This window comes from Chiloscyllium plagiosum, chromosome 25 (assembly GCF_004010195.1).
Source record: "Chiloscyllium plagiosum isolate BGI_BamShark_2017 chromosome 25, ASM401019v2, whole genome shotgun sequence".
Taxonomy (NCBI): domain Eukaryota; kingdom Metazoa; phylum Chordata; class Chondrichthyes; order Orectolobiformes; family Hemiscylliidae; genus Chiloscyllium; species Chiloscyllium plagiosum.
Genome location: NC_057734.1, coordinates 10,822,687 through 10,841,331, shown reverse-complemented (window position 1 = coordinate 10,841,331; position 18,645 = coordinate 10,822,687). Strand labels below are relative to the sequence as shown.

General features: G+C 46.6%; 1 protein-coding gene across 4 annotated transcripts in view; it reads right to left on the bottom strand.

Moving 5' to 3' along the window:
- kctd10 (potassium channel tetramerization domain containing 10) overlaps positions 1-18,645 on the bottom strand; it is a 44,372-nt gene that overhangs the window by 18,370 nt on the left and 7,357 nt on the right. For 2 of the 4 annotated variants that reach the window (XM_043715482.1, XM_043715484.1), the window contains exon 2: positions 2,608-2,821. In XM_043715482.1, the coding sequence (XP_043571417.1) occupies positions 2,608-2,821 (214 nt within the window). The other 2 variants (XM_043715485.1, XM_043715486.1) reach the window with 2 other exon arrangements.

Genomic DNA, 18,645 nt, shown 5'->3' with positions numbered 1-18,645 from the left:
AAACCAAGCACTGAATGGGAATGATGGAAAATTAGTCCCATTTTTAAAAAAAGACTTGTGTATTTATGTAATGTATTCCATGGTCACTGAAGGTCTCAAACTATTTCAAAGCCAATAAGGCATCTCCAAAATGTGGCTGCGGTTGAAATGTAGGAATCTGGGTCGCACAGCAAGCTCCCACCAGGTAAAAGTAAAACATAAAATAGGTATAATCTTACCAGACAATAGGGATGACTGGTGATGGTTTAATGGGAGGTTCACCATGCCTCAGGTGAGGAGAGAGGTCGAGGAGGAGATTCCTTCATGGTAAGCTCAGTGCAGGAACTTAACGCACGCTCCATCATAAAATGACAACCAGCCAACTGTGCTAACTGAAAGGAAGGGCTGAGGAAGGGCTTGTGCCCGAAACGTCGATTCTCCTGTTCCCTGGATGCTGCCTGACCTGCTGCGCTTTTCCAGCAACACATTTTCAGCTCTGTGCTAACTGAAACCCAGGTGATGTGATAATGACATGTTGTTGACTAAGGGTCACAAATTAGCCAGGGGACCATGGACAACATCTCTACTGTTTCCTGCAACAGCATCATGGGATTTTTCACACCCACTTGAGCAGGGGGGTTAAATGTCTCACCCAAATGGCAGTACCCCCTCTCAGCACAGCACTCCCTCAGTACTGCATAGGACTACCTGCCCTGATTTCTGTGTCCAGACGCTGAGCTGGGACCTGATCGCAGAGCCATACGACTCAGAGGCAAAAGTTCCACCAATTTTGTGCTGATAAAATGATAAACAGCAAATCACAAGACTGCAAAATAAAGACTAAAATGTTACAGTTTTTTTCCTCACTGTAAATGCAGAGTGCTGTGTTAATGACTAGGCCACTGGGTAGGAACCCTCCTGCTCTTCTTGGTTGTGCTCCACTGAAAGTTTCCACAGCCATTTTAGACAGTACATACACACCTCCAATCCACCGTCTCCAGAATTACTACGAGCTAGTCAGTGTGTTACAGCACCCTGAAAAGGGCTGATGCTATTTTCTTTCTCAAACATTTGAGGCATGCAGCTCTGTGGATCTGCTATTCTCCGTCACAGGGAGGAGAGATCAAGTTGCTCATATAAACCACATAGGGCTGGGATCCAAGGAATTTACTGCAGAAATGCAAAGGGAACCCTGGACAAATAAGGCAAGATTCCCATCATTTCAAACTGTTACGAACTACTATACAGGGACACTATACCTCAGACACAGTTGAGTAACAGAGAAAACGCGAAAAATCAACAAGTGGAAACTACCTTGTAAACAGTGGTACCCACGCCACCCTCTTTTTTCTTTAATTTTCCCTCATTCTCTCTTCCCTCATCTCTTTCCCATACCCTCCAAACATCCGTGCACTTCTTCTGCCTTCCCATCTCTCCTTCTCCCCTCATGCTCCCCATTTCCCCTTCCCCCTCTTCTTCCCTCCCATCCCTCCTTCCCCTCTTCTTCCCTCCCATCCCTCCTTCCCCTCTCCTGTCCACTCTCCCTCTTTCCTATCCATCCTCTTCCTCCCTCCCTCTCTTTCCCCACCCCTGTCAAAATGATCAGCAGGTGTGAAAACTGTTGACTGATCCTGAGGCAATCCCACTCCGAGTGCAAACAGTGAACAAAAAAGGAAGCACTACATGGAACATTGCAAACATCACGATTCTTGGCAACTACACGGGGTGAAAATCTATTCAGGGAATTACTCAGTGATATTACAAGGATTACGATGCAAACTGTAATTTTTTCTTTAGTTGGAACATGCCGTGGTGACATTTCAGCCGTGAGAAAGCTCTACAGAGTGAATGCAGCTTAACAGAGCATTGACATGCTGTTGCTGTCATCACAGCGCTACACGATAGGATTGCAGCCAGTTCACAAGGCCAGCTGACAGCCACTGTACAGGAACCTGATAGGGCAGCATCAAATTACACAGCACAACAGGCTTGGGGGTGGCAATGGCATTCTGCTGCCCTTATCTCCCAGTGTCTGACACTGAACAAAAATACCTCACATCCCTTTCCAGTATCCTGTAACTGATTCAAATAGCTACTTCCAGAACAGAATTTAATTGCAAAGAAACAGGCCATTAAGCCCTCAACTGTTTTATTCTGCCTTCTGATCTTCAATGAATCTTTTCAATTTGGTCTCTTCTCCCCATTCTCCCTTGTTTCTATGGGGACATTTACACAAGCATATACTGAATTATTGTCACATGTATTCAAATAAGCGCAGTGAAAAGTGTGCAAGTCACCATGGTGCCACCTTACGTACAAGGTGCCATGTACAGATTTTTCAATACAAGTTCATAGGGGGAAAAAATTAGAACAATAAAGAAATAAAAAGTTCAGCATTGCATCACAACCACTCCCTACAATATCCAGTCCCACTTTCTCACTGAATAAAGATAATTCTCCTGAATTCCTCGTGGGATTTGTGAAATACTGTCTTATTCTAGTGGTCCCCAGTTTTAATCTACGTAACATCTACTCCTTCCACCCCTTTCTTTATCTGAAGACCTTCACCAGCCATCTCTCTCCGCGTGGACAGATCCAGCCCATTAGTAGTAGTTCGGCTTAAATTACCTTCGCTGTCCGTCAACACCTCCATCCGGCCACTGAACATAGCCTTCAGCATGGTGTCCTGTTTGGTCAGGGTCTGCATGGTCGTGTAGTAGAGAGCTCCTCCCACATTCAGCTTGACATACTTGGAGCTTGGGCTCGCCCCTTTGAAGGAAGTGGTGCGGGTTGATGCTGCGGGCACTGGATTCACCGCGCTTTCTCCGGACATTCTCTCTTCCTGTGTGGACACAGCATTGCATAGTTAGAGAAAGGGAAAGGCCTGCATTTATAGCCAGCACATTTCATAACCTCGGGACAACTCCCACGTGTTGTACTACCAACAACCTGCAATCACTATTGCAATGTAGGAAACAGGGCAGATAATGTGTGCGCAGCAAGCTCTCACTAACAGCAGCGGGACCAGGACCTTACTGTCTTCTTTTGTAATGTTGATTGAAGAGTAAATATTAGCAAGGTTATCACTTCCTTGTTCCTTTTTTTTTGAAAGGTAGAACAATGAAATTGCTTCCTGTCCATTTGAGGAGACAGATAGTCTCTCAGTTTAATGTCCAATTTTGAAGATGGCAGCTCAGACAATGCAGCTCTCCCTCTGCCTGCACTGAGTGTGTCAGGCCAGATGCCAGTGCTCAAGACTCTAGAGTGGGATTTGAATCCACAATCTCTTGACGTTGAGGAGAGAGTACAGGCTGCTGAGCCAAGGCTGACACTGGCTCTCAGTATTCACATGGCCACATCCCTCAACCTTACCGTCAAAGGAAATCTGAACTGAGGGAACTGGGGCTGTGAAACACAGGTCAGAAAAGCCTGTGTAGGCGCTCAGTAAAAAATCGGATTTATAAAGCACCTGCACTGGATGGAGTAGAAATGCCCAGTCGTGCTTCACAGGAATTTAATCAGAACGAAGATGTCTCTGAGCCAATCAAGTGGATGTTAGGACAGGTAGCCAGATGAATAGCTTCAATGGTGGGTTATGAGTAGGAGGAGGGAACCCCAAAGTTACATGCCCTGACAACTGAAGCCATCACCACCAGCAATGGAGCAAAGGAAGGAAAGGAAGGTCGTCTTTGGAAACAGCCAAAAGTAAAATAATGCACAACACTCAATCACTTGACAGGATCCAACCTGAGACAGCTAGCTCTGACTAAAAGGATGACTGCAAACTTGAGGAGATACCTGTGGGATTCAGTGAGGGGGAAAACCAACCACTAGTGTGGTTAAAGCCCAGTTAACAGCAATGCCTGAGGAGGGAGTAAGAAACAGAGGGGAGGGGCAGTTTGGCCATACTGATTCTGGGAGCAGCAATAGAAATACTGAACTGGCTTAAGAAAACACACTCACTCTGAGCTGCCAGTTGTCACTGCTTTCCTGACACAGCCATCACCAGCAGGAATCTCTGTTTGCTTTTCCAGTCTCCACCTCCAACCTCATCACCAACATATCAACATGCACTAATTGACCAAGACATATTTAAATCATTGTCACATTCTCCCTGAACAGTGAGCCAATCTGATAACGGCACATCACACCCCATGAACAGAAATGGACAGTGAAGACTATCTTTTAAACTGAACTCACCAAATTCCGGAACTGGTCTAAGTCGGTGCCTGATCAGATACAGGGCCTTTAATAAGGTGAGTGGAGTAAAGCAGCAGCGGCTCCTAACCCACTGATCAAACCCCGGGCACTTTCTTGGTGTTTCGATTAAACACTTGGCTCATGCCAGTGCAAGATGCAGTCTGCCTCAGGGAAATGTGGGCAGTGAAGTCTGTGTTTGTTCCCAAAGTTGCAGCACAATGGAAAACAGGGAGGTGTCAGGAAGCAGTTAGTTCATTCAAACCAGACACTTCCTACCGTAAAGGCAGCTGCACAAAACAACAGAGCATAGTGCTCTGGATACCCTGAGATCTTGAATAATGCTCGATAAATACTAGTCCTTTCTGTCACATGGACCAAACCAGTATTCCTGAACACTGCCCCTATCATCCAGTTCTTCAAACACAGCCACAGGTCCCACATACTGGCCCCTCAGCCCACCAGCATAACCTCAAGCCCTGGATTACACACTTTGAAGAACAGAGCAAATGTCACCCTGTCCAAAGTCTCTTCCTCAACATCAGTGGGAAAAATAACAGGTCAATGTCACGTTTCCATAGGGTCTTGCTCTGTACAAACTGCCCACATTCCAACAGTGACTGAAAAAAATGTAATGGATAGCTGTGAACCCCATTGAGGTATATTCTGAGGATAGAAAAGGTGCCATATAAATCTACATCCCTTAATTCCTTGCACCATGAACTTGGTACTCGATTCCTTGGCAAGGACTAGTTTGAACACTGGAAAAACCTTCAGCAAATACAAGGTTCTCATTTATACAATTCCCTCAGCAACACCCACCAGGGGAGAACTGCAGAGAACCCACCTGCTCCCAGGGCTGTGTCACTACAACCAAGATCATGAACTCAGCACCAAACTAGGCCAGGGAAGGAACCAGGAACATCTGCTTCCACAGCTTTACTGCTGCACAGACCACCCCTGACCCACTTTCATTCCTCACCGCTCACACCCAACCCCAAAAAAAATCATAAAACAGACGGATGAAGTTGGCCAGTCAGCCCTTTAAGCCTGTTCCATCATTAAGCAAACTCATCGCTGCTGTGTTCATGGTCTGAACTCCACTTTCCTGCTTGTCTCCCATAACTTTAACCGATGAAGGGTCGGTCTAACTCAGCCTTGAGTATATCCATGGAGCCGGCCATCACTGCTCTCGATGGAAGAGAATTCCAAATACCAGTGAGCCCATAATGGAAGCAGCTCCTCATCTGTGCCTTAGATGGAGACTCCTTAATTTGAAATATTGCACCGAGTTCTGGATTCCCCATGTCAGGAACCATGGCTGGGTATCCTGTCAAATACCCAGCCATCCAGAATCTGACACATTTCAATCAGATGATTTCTCATTCTCGTAAATTCCAATCAAAGCAGTCCAATCTACCTATGGTCCAATCTCATTATCCCAGATATCAGCCTACTGAACTTCTCTGACCTGCTTCTAACAACAGGAAGGTACTAAAGCCATGCACAGTACGCTAAGTGTAGTCTCATCAATGTCCTGGATAACTGCAACAAGACTTTCCTACTTCTCCATCCCCTTGCAGTAAAGATTAACATTCTCCTTGGCTTCCTAATCACGGACTGTGCAACTCACCAAAACCAACCTACATTTTGACAGCAAACCTTACAAATTGTTATCCTCTCACTAATTTTTTTTCAGGTTGGCAGACCTCAGAGGTACGTGTGCAGAGAGTTCTGAAGCCAGAAGCCAATGTGTTGGCACAGAACTTCAAAGTGGCTGTGTGGTTTGGAGGGAATGCTGGCTAGGAGAGTCAAGGAACACAGTGATAATAACAGTGCATTGTCGTCTAAGTGTGGCAGGGAAAACGTGAAGCAACACACTAGTGAGTGTGAACTATAACTTGGACTTCAAAACATTACCTGTCTGAGTAATGTTTGGCAGCGTTACATTATGGCACCTCATTGCTCTGCATTCCAGTTGTTTCTTTTTTTATGACTTAACCAACTAATACTCCCAACTTCTGCCTTGGCACCTTCTAGCCCAGACAAATATGTTAACTATTTTTACTTGCCATACATGAACGTTATTTATCTATGTTGGAATGTCACTCCACACAGACCTACCCAATCACAATGGGTGGCAGCACTTTTTTTTGTAAACTCAGTCAAGCCTTAATGATTAACAGGTTTTTTTCTAATGTGCCCAGGGATGTGGATACCACTGGCTAGGTCAGCATTTGCTGCCCGCCCTTTAATTTTCCTTGACATTGTCGTCATTGTCTGTCTTCTTGAGCCACTGCAGTCATTTGGGGTGTTGGGTCATCCACAACACAGTTAGGAATGGAATTCCAGCATTGTGACATAGCACTGGTGATACAGTTCAACTCGGGACCACGAGGGGCACAGGCAGGAATCTGCAGCTAGTCCCAGGTGTCTACTGTCCCCATCCTCTGAGGTGGTACAGATGGTGGGTTTGGAACATTTCTTGATGAGCTGCTGCAGCACATCATGTGCACAGTACACACTGTGCACCAGTGGCCAAGGGGATGAATGCTGAAGGTGGTGGATAGGATACCAAACAAATGGATTGCTCCTGGTGCCATGTTTGAGTGTTGTTGGAGCGGCACTCTTTCGGAGAAGTGGGGAGTATTTCATCACACTCCTAACATGCGCCTTGAAGGTGATGGACAGGCTCTGGGTTCACAGACGATGAGTTCTTCACCACAGAATTTCTAGCCTTTAATCTGTTCCTGAAGCCATAGTATTTATATGGCTGCCCAAGTTCATGTTCTGGTCAATGGTAACTTCCAGGATATTGACAGCAGGAGATTCAGCATTGCTATCCCATTGGAAGTCCAAGAGAAATATTTATTCTTCATTAAAGATGGCCATTGTCTGGCACCTGTGATGTTGTCCAGTGCTTGTTGCATTTGGACATGGGCTGGTTCAGTATTGGAGGCGTTGTGACTGGTGAACATTGCATAATCAGTCCACATGCCCTTTTCTGACCTTCTAATGGAGGGAAGGTCAACTGAAGAAGCAGCAAAAATGGCAGGGCCCAGGAGACCATTCTGAGAAGCAACTGCAGAGATGTCTTGGTATGGCGATAATTGACCTTCAACAATCAGAATAATCTTTCTTTGTGTTGGGTACAGCTCTAAGCAGTAGAAAGTGAGGACTACAGATGGTGGAGGTCAGAGTCAAAGAGTGTGGTGCTGGAAAAGCACATACAGGCATGCAACATCCAAGGAGCAGAAGAGTCAACATTTCGGATATAAGCCCTTCATCAGGCCAAGGTCATGCAAACCCTGGCCTCCTCCACCGCCAAACCCTAACCACTTGACGCCTGGAGGAAAAACGCCTCAGCATCCGCCTTCGGATCCTCCAACCACACGGGATCAATGTTGACTTCACCAGTTTCTTCATTTCCCCTCCCCCCTCCACCTTATCCAAGATCCAACTCAGCATTGCCCTTTTGACCTGTCCATCTTCCTTCCCACCTATCTGCTCCTCCTTCCTCTCTGACCTATCACCTTCACCGACCTATCGCATTCCTAGCTACCTTCCCCCCAACCCCACCCATTTATCTCTCAGCCCCTTTGGGCCACAAGCCTTATTCCTGTGAAGGGCTTACACTCGAAACGTCGATCCTCCTGCTCCTCAGATGCTGCCTGACCGGCTGTGCTTTTCCAGCATCACACTCTTTGACAACTCCAACCAGTGAAGAGCTTTTCCACGGATTCCTTTTGTATTCCATTTTGCTGAAGTCCTTCATGCCATGTTCAGTCAAACATTGCCTTGATGTCAGGCCAGTCATTCTCACCTCATCCCTGGAGCTCAGCTCTTTTGGCCACGTTGGGACTGATGCCAAGATGAGGTCAGGGGCACAGTGACCCCAGTAGAACCCAAACAAAGCATCAATGTGCGGGTTATTATTCGATAGTGACACCTTCTGTTACCTTACCGATGGTTGAGAGTAAGGGCTGGTAACTCAGCATTTGGATTCTCCTCCTTCTTCCTTACAGGACACCTGGCATTGTTGGGTAGATGCCAGAGCTGAAACTGTTCTGGAACAGCATGGTTAGAGGCTGTGCCAAGCTCTGGAACGCTGTCTTCAGCACTATGCTGGGAATGGAGTCAGGGCCAGTAGCTTTTGCAGTACCCAATGCCTGCAACTGTTTCTTAACATCACGTGGAGAGAGTCAATTTGGATGAAGACGGGCATCTGAGATCCTGGTGACCCCAGAATGGTTCACCCCTGCCTGATGCCAGATGCAATTGCCTCAGCCTCAGTCTTCTCCCCTGATGGGCTGGGATGCCCTATTAGTATGGAAGGGATATTTGTCAAGTCCCCTACTCCTCCTATTAGTTGTTTAATTGAACATCTGCATTCCCAGTTTAGATCTAATAGCTATCGGATTGTTTAGCTCTGTCTATAACGTGCTGCTGTCAGTGTCTGGCACACAGGTAGTCCTGGCTTCATCAGGTTGAATCCTCATTTTTAGGTCTGCCTGGTGTTAAACCTGCTATGCCCTCCTGCATTCTTCATGACCATCCATTCACTTGATGGTAACAGCCGAGTGGAGGATACGTTGGTGCAGCTTGTGGCTGAATGCGGTTCTGCTGCTGATTGCCCTTAGAACTTAGTGGAGGCCGTTGGTGAGGTGCGAGGTCTGTTTGACATCTATCCCATTTAGCACAGTAACAGTGTGCAACAACACGGTGGATGGGATGCTCAACGTGAAAGCAGGACTTTATATTCCCAAGGACTGTGAAGTGGTCACTCCTACTCTCTCTGTCATGGACGGATGCATCTGCGGCAGGCAGATTGCTGGGAATGAAGAATGGAGATCTAATTTGGCAGCTATGTCTTTTAGCTTGCTCTGTTGTGAGGGTCAAAGTGCAAGTGAGCAGACGTAGTCAGGGAGACCAGTCTGGGGCACAGACAGGCGTTTCTGTGGCTGCAAGATAGACTCCAGGATGGTGTGTTACCTCCCTGGGGTCAGGGTCAAGGCGTCTCTGAGCAGGCACAGGACATACTAAAAAGGAGGGTGAACAGTCAGAGGTTGTGGTCAACTAATGACAAGGGAGTTAGGTAGAAAGTTTTTTAAAAAAGAGCTCTCGGTTTATAATCTCAGGATTACTCCCCATGCCATGTGCTTGTAAGGCCAGAAATTAGAAGGCAGTACAGTCCAAAACATGGCAAATGAACTGGTGTAGGAGGAAGGGATTCAAATATTTGGAATATTAGATATGTTCCAGGACAGGTGGAACCAGTACAAGCAGGTCAGGCTGCACCTGCATCCTTGTGGGGAGGTTTGCCAGTGGCACTCGGGAGGATTTAAATTGGTGTGGGGGAAGTGGGAACCAGAGCAGCAGGTCAGGATGGGAGGTTAATAGGATGACAAGCAGGATCAGTTTAACGGACAAGGCAGGACTATAAAAAGATGAATCAGTCAGGGAGGAGAAATAATAAGATGATACTGAAGGACAGGATAGAGTGTACGTCCAAAATTAGAGTTCTTTATACAAATGTACAATGTGTACAGAGCAAACTAAATGAATTGGCAGCACAGACTGAAATTGGAAACAATGATAATAGTAGCCATTGAGGAGACATGGCTGCAGAATGGTCAGGACTAGGAACTAAATATATCAGGTGTACAAGGTTTACAGGAGGGTTCAAGAAATTGGTAAAGTGGGTGAAATAGCATTACTGATTAGAAACAGAATCACTTCGATTGTGAAAGAGGATGTAATGAGGGGAAGGTACCCAGAGAAGACCTTGTGTGTGGAACTGAATAACCGTAAAGGAACAACAGCCATCATATATAGACCACTTAGTAGCAGCTCAGAACTGTTAGACTGTATAAATGCTGAAATTAGACCACAATGTAGCAAAGGCATAAGAGTATTAATGGGGGATTTAATCTTAACATAGACAGCCAAAAAGGTTCTGAATTTCTGAGGCGTGTCTGGGATAGTTTCCTACAGCAATATTTCTTGGATAAGGGAACAAGTAATACTGGACCTAGTAATGAGCAGCAAGTCTGATTTAATTAGTAACCTAGCTGTTTATGAACATCTGTCAAGTAACATAATCGCGTGTTATGCAGCATTTATAACAGACAAACAAAGATCAGACTAGAGTTTTGGATTTAAACAAGGCAGAGGGATGAGGATGAGGCAGAGACCGCCCGCAGTTAATTGGGAAGCTCTGCTAATAGGTAAAATAACTGAGGAACTATGGAAGGCGTTTAAAGAAACATTTAATGCTATTCAGAAAGTCTGTGCCTACAAGAAGGAAAAGCTCCACCTCCCATGGACATCTGAGGAAGTAAGGGACAGCACAAAATTAAAACAAAGGGCTTACAAGAACAGAAAGAACAGCACCGATCCCACAGAATGTGACAAAGACTCCCAGAGGGCCACAAAGCAGCTTAAAAGGATTATGAAAGGAAACTTGCAAAGTACATAAAAGACAATAAGGAGAGATGTTATAGTTACATAAAGGGAAAGCAGCTGGTTAAGAGTACTATTGGCCTACTGAGGGTTGAGAGTGGGGAGACTGTCACTGACCATGGGGAAATGATAGACATGCTGAATGATTATTTTGCTTCAGTATTCACAGCAGCAAAAGATGGGAGGTTGCTGGAAGTCCCAAAGAAATTAACAGAGGATCAGGGACAGCGTAAAAATAAAATCAGCTTAAATAATCATTAATTCCATGAATTGCCCCATTATTGAAGAGCGACAAATCCCCAGGACCTGATGATTTCCATCCACGGGTGTTAAAGGAGGTCAGATAGCACACTGCTGATGCCCTAACCACAGTCTTTCAAAGTTCCTATATTGAGGTGTTGTACGTCTGGATTGGAAATTCACTCATGTCACTTGCTCTTTAAGAAAGGTGAATTATAGACCAGTTAGCCTAACAATAGGGGTGGGGAAATTGTTGGAGTCTATACATCAAGGTTAGGGTAATTGACCATCCCAAAACATTTCAGTTAATCAGGGAGAGTCAACATAGATTCATGAAGGATAAGTCAATGCCTGACAAACCTCAGATTTTTCAAGAAGTGACAAAGGTGGGTGAACAAAGGTGAGTCGTTGGATGCTGCTTATGTGGATTTCCACAAAACCTCTGATAAAACTTCCCTCTACAGTAAATGATTAGCTAAGATGGAAGCGTACAGAATTGAAGGTAAATTACTGACATGGATAGGAAACTGGATGAGTGAATGAACAGAGTTGGAATAATGGCTCAGGACTCAAATGGCAGGATATGACGAGTGGTGCCCTACAGGGATTGGTGTTGGGGCTTCAGTTATTCACAATGTTCACTAACAACTTGGACAAGGGCATAAAAAAGTCAAATATCCAAATTTGGTGACAATACAAAAATTGGGCAGCATGTAGACAAGTTGATAACAACATAAAATTACTTCAGATTATTGATAGATTAGGTGAATGGGCAGATGGATTGTAATATAAGTATGTGTGAGGTTCTCCATTTTGGACCATAGAAGAATAGATCCCCTACCCTATTATTCTACACTTCCCCAACTAATGCACCTAACCTCCACACCCTGTACACTATGGGCAATTTAGCGTGGCCAATTCACCTAACCTGCACATCTTTGGACTGTGGGAGGAAACCGGAGCACCCGGAGGAAACCTACACAGACGCGGTGCGAATGTGCAAACTCTACACATCCAAGGCAGGAATCGAACCCAGGTCCCTGGCACTGTGAGGCAGCAATGCCAATCACTGAACCACCGTGCCATAGTCAAGACAGTTAATGGAATACTAGTTTAACATAGAATTATGCCATAGATCAGCCAGGATCTTCCTGAACACAGAGCAGGCTCCAGGGACTGAATAGCCATCTCCCGTTTACATGGTTTTCCTACCACTCAACCAGCTTGGTCAGTAGTGGTGCTGATGGACATTGAAGTCCCTCACCTATAGTACATTCAGTGCCTTTGCCAACCCTTAGTGTTTCTTTCACGTGGTGTTCAATTTGGAGGAGACCGATTCATCAGACAAGGTTGAGGGGGGTGGGGTAGGTGGTGAACAATACACAGTTTTGACACAATGTCATGAGACTTCATGGAGCCTGGAGTCAATACCAATGATTGGGACTCCAGGGGCAAATTTCTCTCAAGTGTATATGACTGCCACCAGACTTGGGCCTGGAGTTACAGATAGATTACAAGAAGGTAAACCTTCCCTAAAGTATGTTAGTGAATGATTTTTTTTAAAACAGCAATTGACAATGGTCTTAAGTTGACCATATTTAAATTCCATTAGCTGTGATTTGAATTTGTCTCCAGGGCATTAGCCTGGGCTTCTGATTACGAGACCAGTGACATTACAATTGTGTCATTTTGCACATCGATGTAAAGCATATAAAGTAAATATGGGATCTGGACCCCCACATCCCTTAAAAGAGCCACAAGACAAAATCGTGGTTTCATTACAGTCTGTCATGACAACATGAGCTCACTACAACAGCCAATCAGCTTGTTCCAGCTCTTTCCCTGTTGCCCCACCAATGGTTGTGCTTCAGCCAGCCCCGACCACACTCACAGGGAGCTCATTCCAGATCCAAATCACATGTCGCCTGGCTCATCGCAGATTGAACTTTTGGTTGGCAGAGAGTTTAGAAAGTTCCACCATAATTCAGGTGAAGAAACATTTCCCAATGTTAACACTGAAAAGTCTGGCTCTCAACATCGGACTCTTGTTCCAACTCGACCTGCAGAAATCGGTTCTTTTGATCTACTCTAACATTTAGAAACAATATAGGGTCTACATGCAGGTGCTATAACTCTCCAATGTTTAAAACAGTCGAGAGCTGTGTATTTAAGAATTGATTTGATCCTAGTTTGGATATACAACAATAATATTTGAGAACAGATGATAAAGACAGGTATGAGGAACAAAGCCAACTCTCTTCCTCTCAGTTGCAACACTCATGCTGACTCTCCCTGTTTCTCTTCTCCCCATTTTGTTCTTCTCTTCCCAAGCTGCACCACTCCTGTCTTTTCCCAATCTTCTTTCCCATCACCTTCCCGATCTCTCTCCTCTCCCTCACTTTCTCCACCCTCCATCCTCTTTCTGCCCACTGTCCTCCTACCCCAACCTCACTCTCTCCAGTTTCCCCTTCCCTCTCCACACTACCTTCTGCTCCTTCCCTCCCTGACTACCTCCCTCTCCCGCCCCCCTCGCTTTCTGCCACTACCCACATCGCTCGCTCTCCTTCGTCCCCTCTGTCCCAACCACTACACCTCATATCTGCCCCCAGCCCATCTATCCAGCCCACTGTCTCTTTTCCCTCTCCCTCCCTTGGCAACACTCAAGTTCTGAAGAACTTCAGAACCTCAACCTGAGTTACAAATCTTCTTAAAACTTGCTAAGACACTCAAGAAGCTTGACACGACTCAACACAAAGCAACCCACGTGACTGGCACCACATCCACAAGCATCCATTCCTTTCACCACCGACGCTCTGTAGCAGTAGTGCCTACTATATACAAGATACACTGCGCAAATCCAACAAAGATTCTCAGACAGCACCTTCTAAACCCACAGCCACTTCCATCTAGAGGGACAAGGACAGCGGATGTATGGGAACACCACGACTTACAAGTTCTGTTTCAGGCCACTCACCATCCTGACTTGGAAATATATCATCATTCCTTCACTATCACTGGATCAAAATCTTGGAATTCCCTCCCTAATGGTATTGTAGGTAAACCCACAGCAGATGGACTGCAGTGGATCAAGAAGGCAGCTCACCACCACCTCCTCATGGGCAACCCCTTCCCCCAGACACAGGGTCTCTCCTCATCAACTCCCACCGGACAAAGGGTCACTCCGCCCACAACCCTAGGCCCAGGGTCTCGCCCAACACCGCCCAGGGTCTCTACCCCAAGGCCCAGGGTCTCTACCCCAAGGCCCAGGGTCTCTACCCCAAGGCCCAGGGTCTCTACCCCAAGGCCCAGGGTCTCTACCCCAAGGCCCAGGGTCTCTACCCCAAGGCCCAGGGTCTCTACCCCAAGGCCCAGGGTCTCTACCCCAAGGCCCAGGGTCTCTACCCCAAGGCCCAGGGTCTCTACCCCAAGGCCCAGGGTCTCTACCCCAAGGCCCAGGGTCTCTACCCCAAGGCCCAGGGTCTCTACCCCAAGGCCCAGGGTCTCTACCCCAAGGCCCAGGGTCTCTACCCCAAGGCCCAGGGTCTCTACCCCAAGGCCCAGGGTCTCTACCCCAAGCTGCCTCACGAACGACATCAAAACTCCCCCACAATTTAAAAAAAAAACGGTCCGGGCCCGCGCCGCCTCTCTGACGCGGGAAAACACACGCTCGCACCTTTCGAACGGAGACCAATCCCTGATTAAAGCAACAAACTTCGGGAAGTTTCCACACTCACCATCAATCCCGCCGCCGCCGCCGGCCCCCCGCGAGACCTACTTCCGGTCTCTCAGACCACTTCCGCCCTGCACGACGCCTCCTTGTCGTCACCTCCGCCCCCACAAAGCGCCCGCCATGTTACACACTTCCGCCCCTCTCTGTGTCACATCAAACCCTGCTCCCTTCAGTGAAAACAACAAATGCTGGAGATCCCAGTGACTCAGGCAGCATCCATAGAGAAAGAGAGAGAAAGACAAAAAGAAAAAGTTTCCAGTCTAGATGACTCTTTATCAGAGTTGGAGTGATGTGTGGAGGGGCAGCAGCATTTCACCTGTACCTCCTCCAATCTTGCATATTGTATTCACTGTACCCAATACATTGTGGCTACAATACATTGGAGAAACCAAAAGCAGACTGGGTGACTTTTTTGAGGAACATTTCTGGTCTGTGTGCAACCATGACCCCAGTCTTCCCATAGCTGGTATTGTAACACAGCATCTTGTTCACATGCCCACATATCTGCCCTTGGCATGCTGCAATGCTCCAGTGACTCACAGCGCAAACTGGGGGAACAACATCTCTCCTTCAGACTAGGCACTTTACAACCTCAAACTGTGAACTCACTCCCACTCACCTTTCTTTTAGCTTGTTACATTCTGTTAGCTTGTCCTTTCTCCCATTCTTCTCATCCCAGTGGTACTGTCCAGTCTGTCAGTTAGACACACCATTGTTCTGCCATTCTCATATTCCAATCTCTTAATCTGAACTATCAGCATCTTTTGTCCAGCAGCACCTACACCCACAATCTACCCCTCCCCCCAAACTATAGCAAATCCTGGACCCTCCATACTTCAGCCGGAAGCGGCAGATTCAAACCACTACAAATGCCGGAGGAAAGATCACAGAAGCGCTTCACAGGAGGCTCCCAAGCACTGAGGATGTCACCTAGACAGGGGACGAAACGTCTGCACCAGAAATTCCCAGCTCGGCGAACAGAACCACAACAACGAGCACCCGAGCTACAAATCTTCGCACAAACTTTGAACTTCAGCTCTGATGAAGTGTCACCTAGACTTGATACATCAGCTTGATCTCTCTCTCTCTATGGATGCTATCTGACCCTCTGTGATCCTCAGCACTTTGTTCTTTCCATACAGATTCCAGCATCTGCAGTAATTTACTCCTACTCCCTTCTCTTTCTTTCTATTTGGTCCATCAAAGGTCATCTACCTAATCCATTAAATCTTCCTCTTTCTCCAGATCGCCTCAACTTTCACTTTTTAACTCCTTTCTGACTATTTACCATTGTTTATCTCTGTTATTCAGTAATTTCAGTAAAACAGCCCTTTGGATGTGTCCAATCTTCCAATTTTCACCCTCCACAGGCTACTCCTCATCTCGGCTTCCTACCCACTTCACATCTTGTTCGTACATCAACCCCGCAACAACTTGATGAAAACCCAGATACTACAGGATCATTTTGCTCCATACTGTCATACCTACAGGTATCTTCTGTCACCGACGTCTATGGCCAGGAGTTTCTTGGGGATATCTCCTTCTGTCATTAGTTCTTTAATCAGTCTGTTCAGACTTATTATAACACACCTCCAGGGCAAGTGCAATTATGAATCTGGATCTCCTGGCTCAGAGATAGGGCATTACCATTGTGCCAAGAGAGCCCTTTGCTCCTGGCCACATCTACTTTTTCATAGAATCCCTACTTTTTCATAGAATTTCACAGTGTAGAAATAGACACTTCAGTCCAACAGATCCACACCGAACCTCTGAAGAGTAACCCACCCAGACCCATTCCCCTAACCTATGTTTACCCCTGACAAATGCACCTAACCTACACATCCCTGAACATTATAGGCAATGTAGCATGGCCAATTCACCTAACCTGCACATCTTTGGAGTGTGGAAAGAAACGGAGCACCCAGAGAATGTGCAAACTCCACACGGACAGTCGCCCGAGGCTGGAATCGAACCCGGGTCCTGCACTATGAGGCACCAGTGCTAACCACTGAGCCATTGTGCCAGCCCGTGTGTGGCAGCAGCTTGCACGGCTCAGGAGGAGGTCACTAGGAGCGGAGAAGCACCCATATGTTTGGGTCTGCAAAGCCGGGGCTGGGGTGGAGACAGAGCAGTGCAGAGGATACAGCTCAAATTTCACGGGCTGCTGGGATTTGGATGGAGGGGCAAGATGGGAAGAGATATTTGGGGAGCTATCTAGGGAGTAGATTATGGAGCACTGATGGTGTCTAGCAGACAGACTGTAAGTGTATGTGAAATGTCATGAGAGACCTAGCATTCCCCCATCCCCGAATCTCACTAATACCCCCTACCCAGGTCTCTGGTTCACCCAGTACATCTCTCCCCACCCACAATCCACCTTGCCAGAATTCCCATCTCGGACTCTTGCCTTGTTAGGTGGGGTGTCACCTCTTTCACTTCCTCAGAAATGGTCTGGCTATGTATCAAATGTAAAAATCTCATCCTTTTCTTCAAACCCCTCCTTGGTGTTTTCCCAGTCATGGTATTGTCTGCAATGCTCTGAACATCCCTGTTCAGTTCTTGCTTCCTAGGTTTTATGAGTATAATTGCTCCACCAAAGGTGGTCATGTTTTCAACTGCCTATCTCTCAATCTCTTTCATCTCTTAAGACAGCAGATGGAATTTGAATTCAATAAGAAATGATCTGGAATTAAGAATCTGCTGATGACCACAAAATCATTGTCGATTGTCAGAAAAACCCATCTGGTTGACTAATATCCTTCAGGGAAGGAATTCTGCCATCTTCAGCCAGTCTGGCCTACATATGACTCCAGACCCACAGCAATGCGGTTGACTCTCAATTATCCTCTGAAATGACCAAGCAAGCCACTCAATTGCATCAATCGTTACAAAGTGTCAAGAAAGAGATGAAACCAGACAGGTCACCTGGCTTTGACTGAGGCACTGGAAAAGACAATGGCTCTGTCAACCCTGCAAAGTCCTCTTCAATAACATCTGGCGACAAGACCAACTGGGAGAGCTGTCTCACTGACGAGTCAAGCAACAACCTGATATAGTCATACTCACGGAATCATACCTTATAGACAATGTCCCAGACCCCACCATCACCATCCCTGGATATGTCCTGTTCCACCGGCAGGACAGACCCAGCAGGGTGGTGTCACAGTGGGGTATACTCAGGAGGGAGTTGCACTGACAGTCCTCAACACGACTCTAGACCCCATGAAGTCTCATGGCTTCAGGTTAAATGCGGGCAAGGAAACCTCCTGCTGATAACCACATACTGTCTTTCCTCTGCTGATGAATTGGTACTCATCCATGTTGAACAATACTTAGGGGAAGAGCTGAGGAAGCCTATGGCACAAAATGTGGGTGGAACATTTCAATGTCCATAATCAAGAGTGGCTCGGCAGTAGTACTACTGATCGAGCTGGTCGGGTTCTAAAGGACATAGCTGCTATCCATCGTGTTGCGTGGCACTATCATCATGCTAAATGGGACAGACTTCAAACAGATCTAGCACCTCAACACTGGGCATCCATGAGATGCTGTTGGCCATTGACGGCAGCAGATTTGTACTCCAGCATAATCTGTAACCTCATGGCCCAGCATATCCCCCACTCAACCATTAGCATCAAGCCAGGGGATCAACCCTGGTTCAATGGAGAGTGCAGGCAGGCATGCCAGGAACAGCATCATGCATACCTGAAAATAAATTACTTGCGTGCCAAACAGCATAAGCAGCAAGTCATAGAGTCATAGAGTTGTACAGCATGGAAACAGACCCTTCAGTCCAACTCGTCCATGCCGACCAGATATCCCAACCCAATCTAGTCCCACTTGCCAGCATCCGGCCCATATCCCTCCAAACCATTCCTATTCGTATACCCATCCAAATGCCTCTTAAATTTTGCAATTGTACCAGCCTCCACCACTTCCTCTGGCAGCTCATTCCATACACGTATCACCCTCTGCGTGAAAAGGTTGCCCCTTAGGTCCCTTATATATCTTTCCCCCCCTCACCCTAAACCTATGCC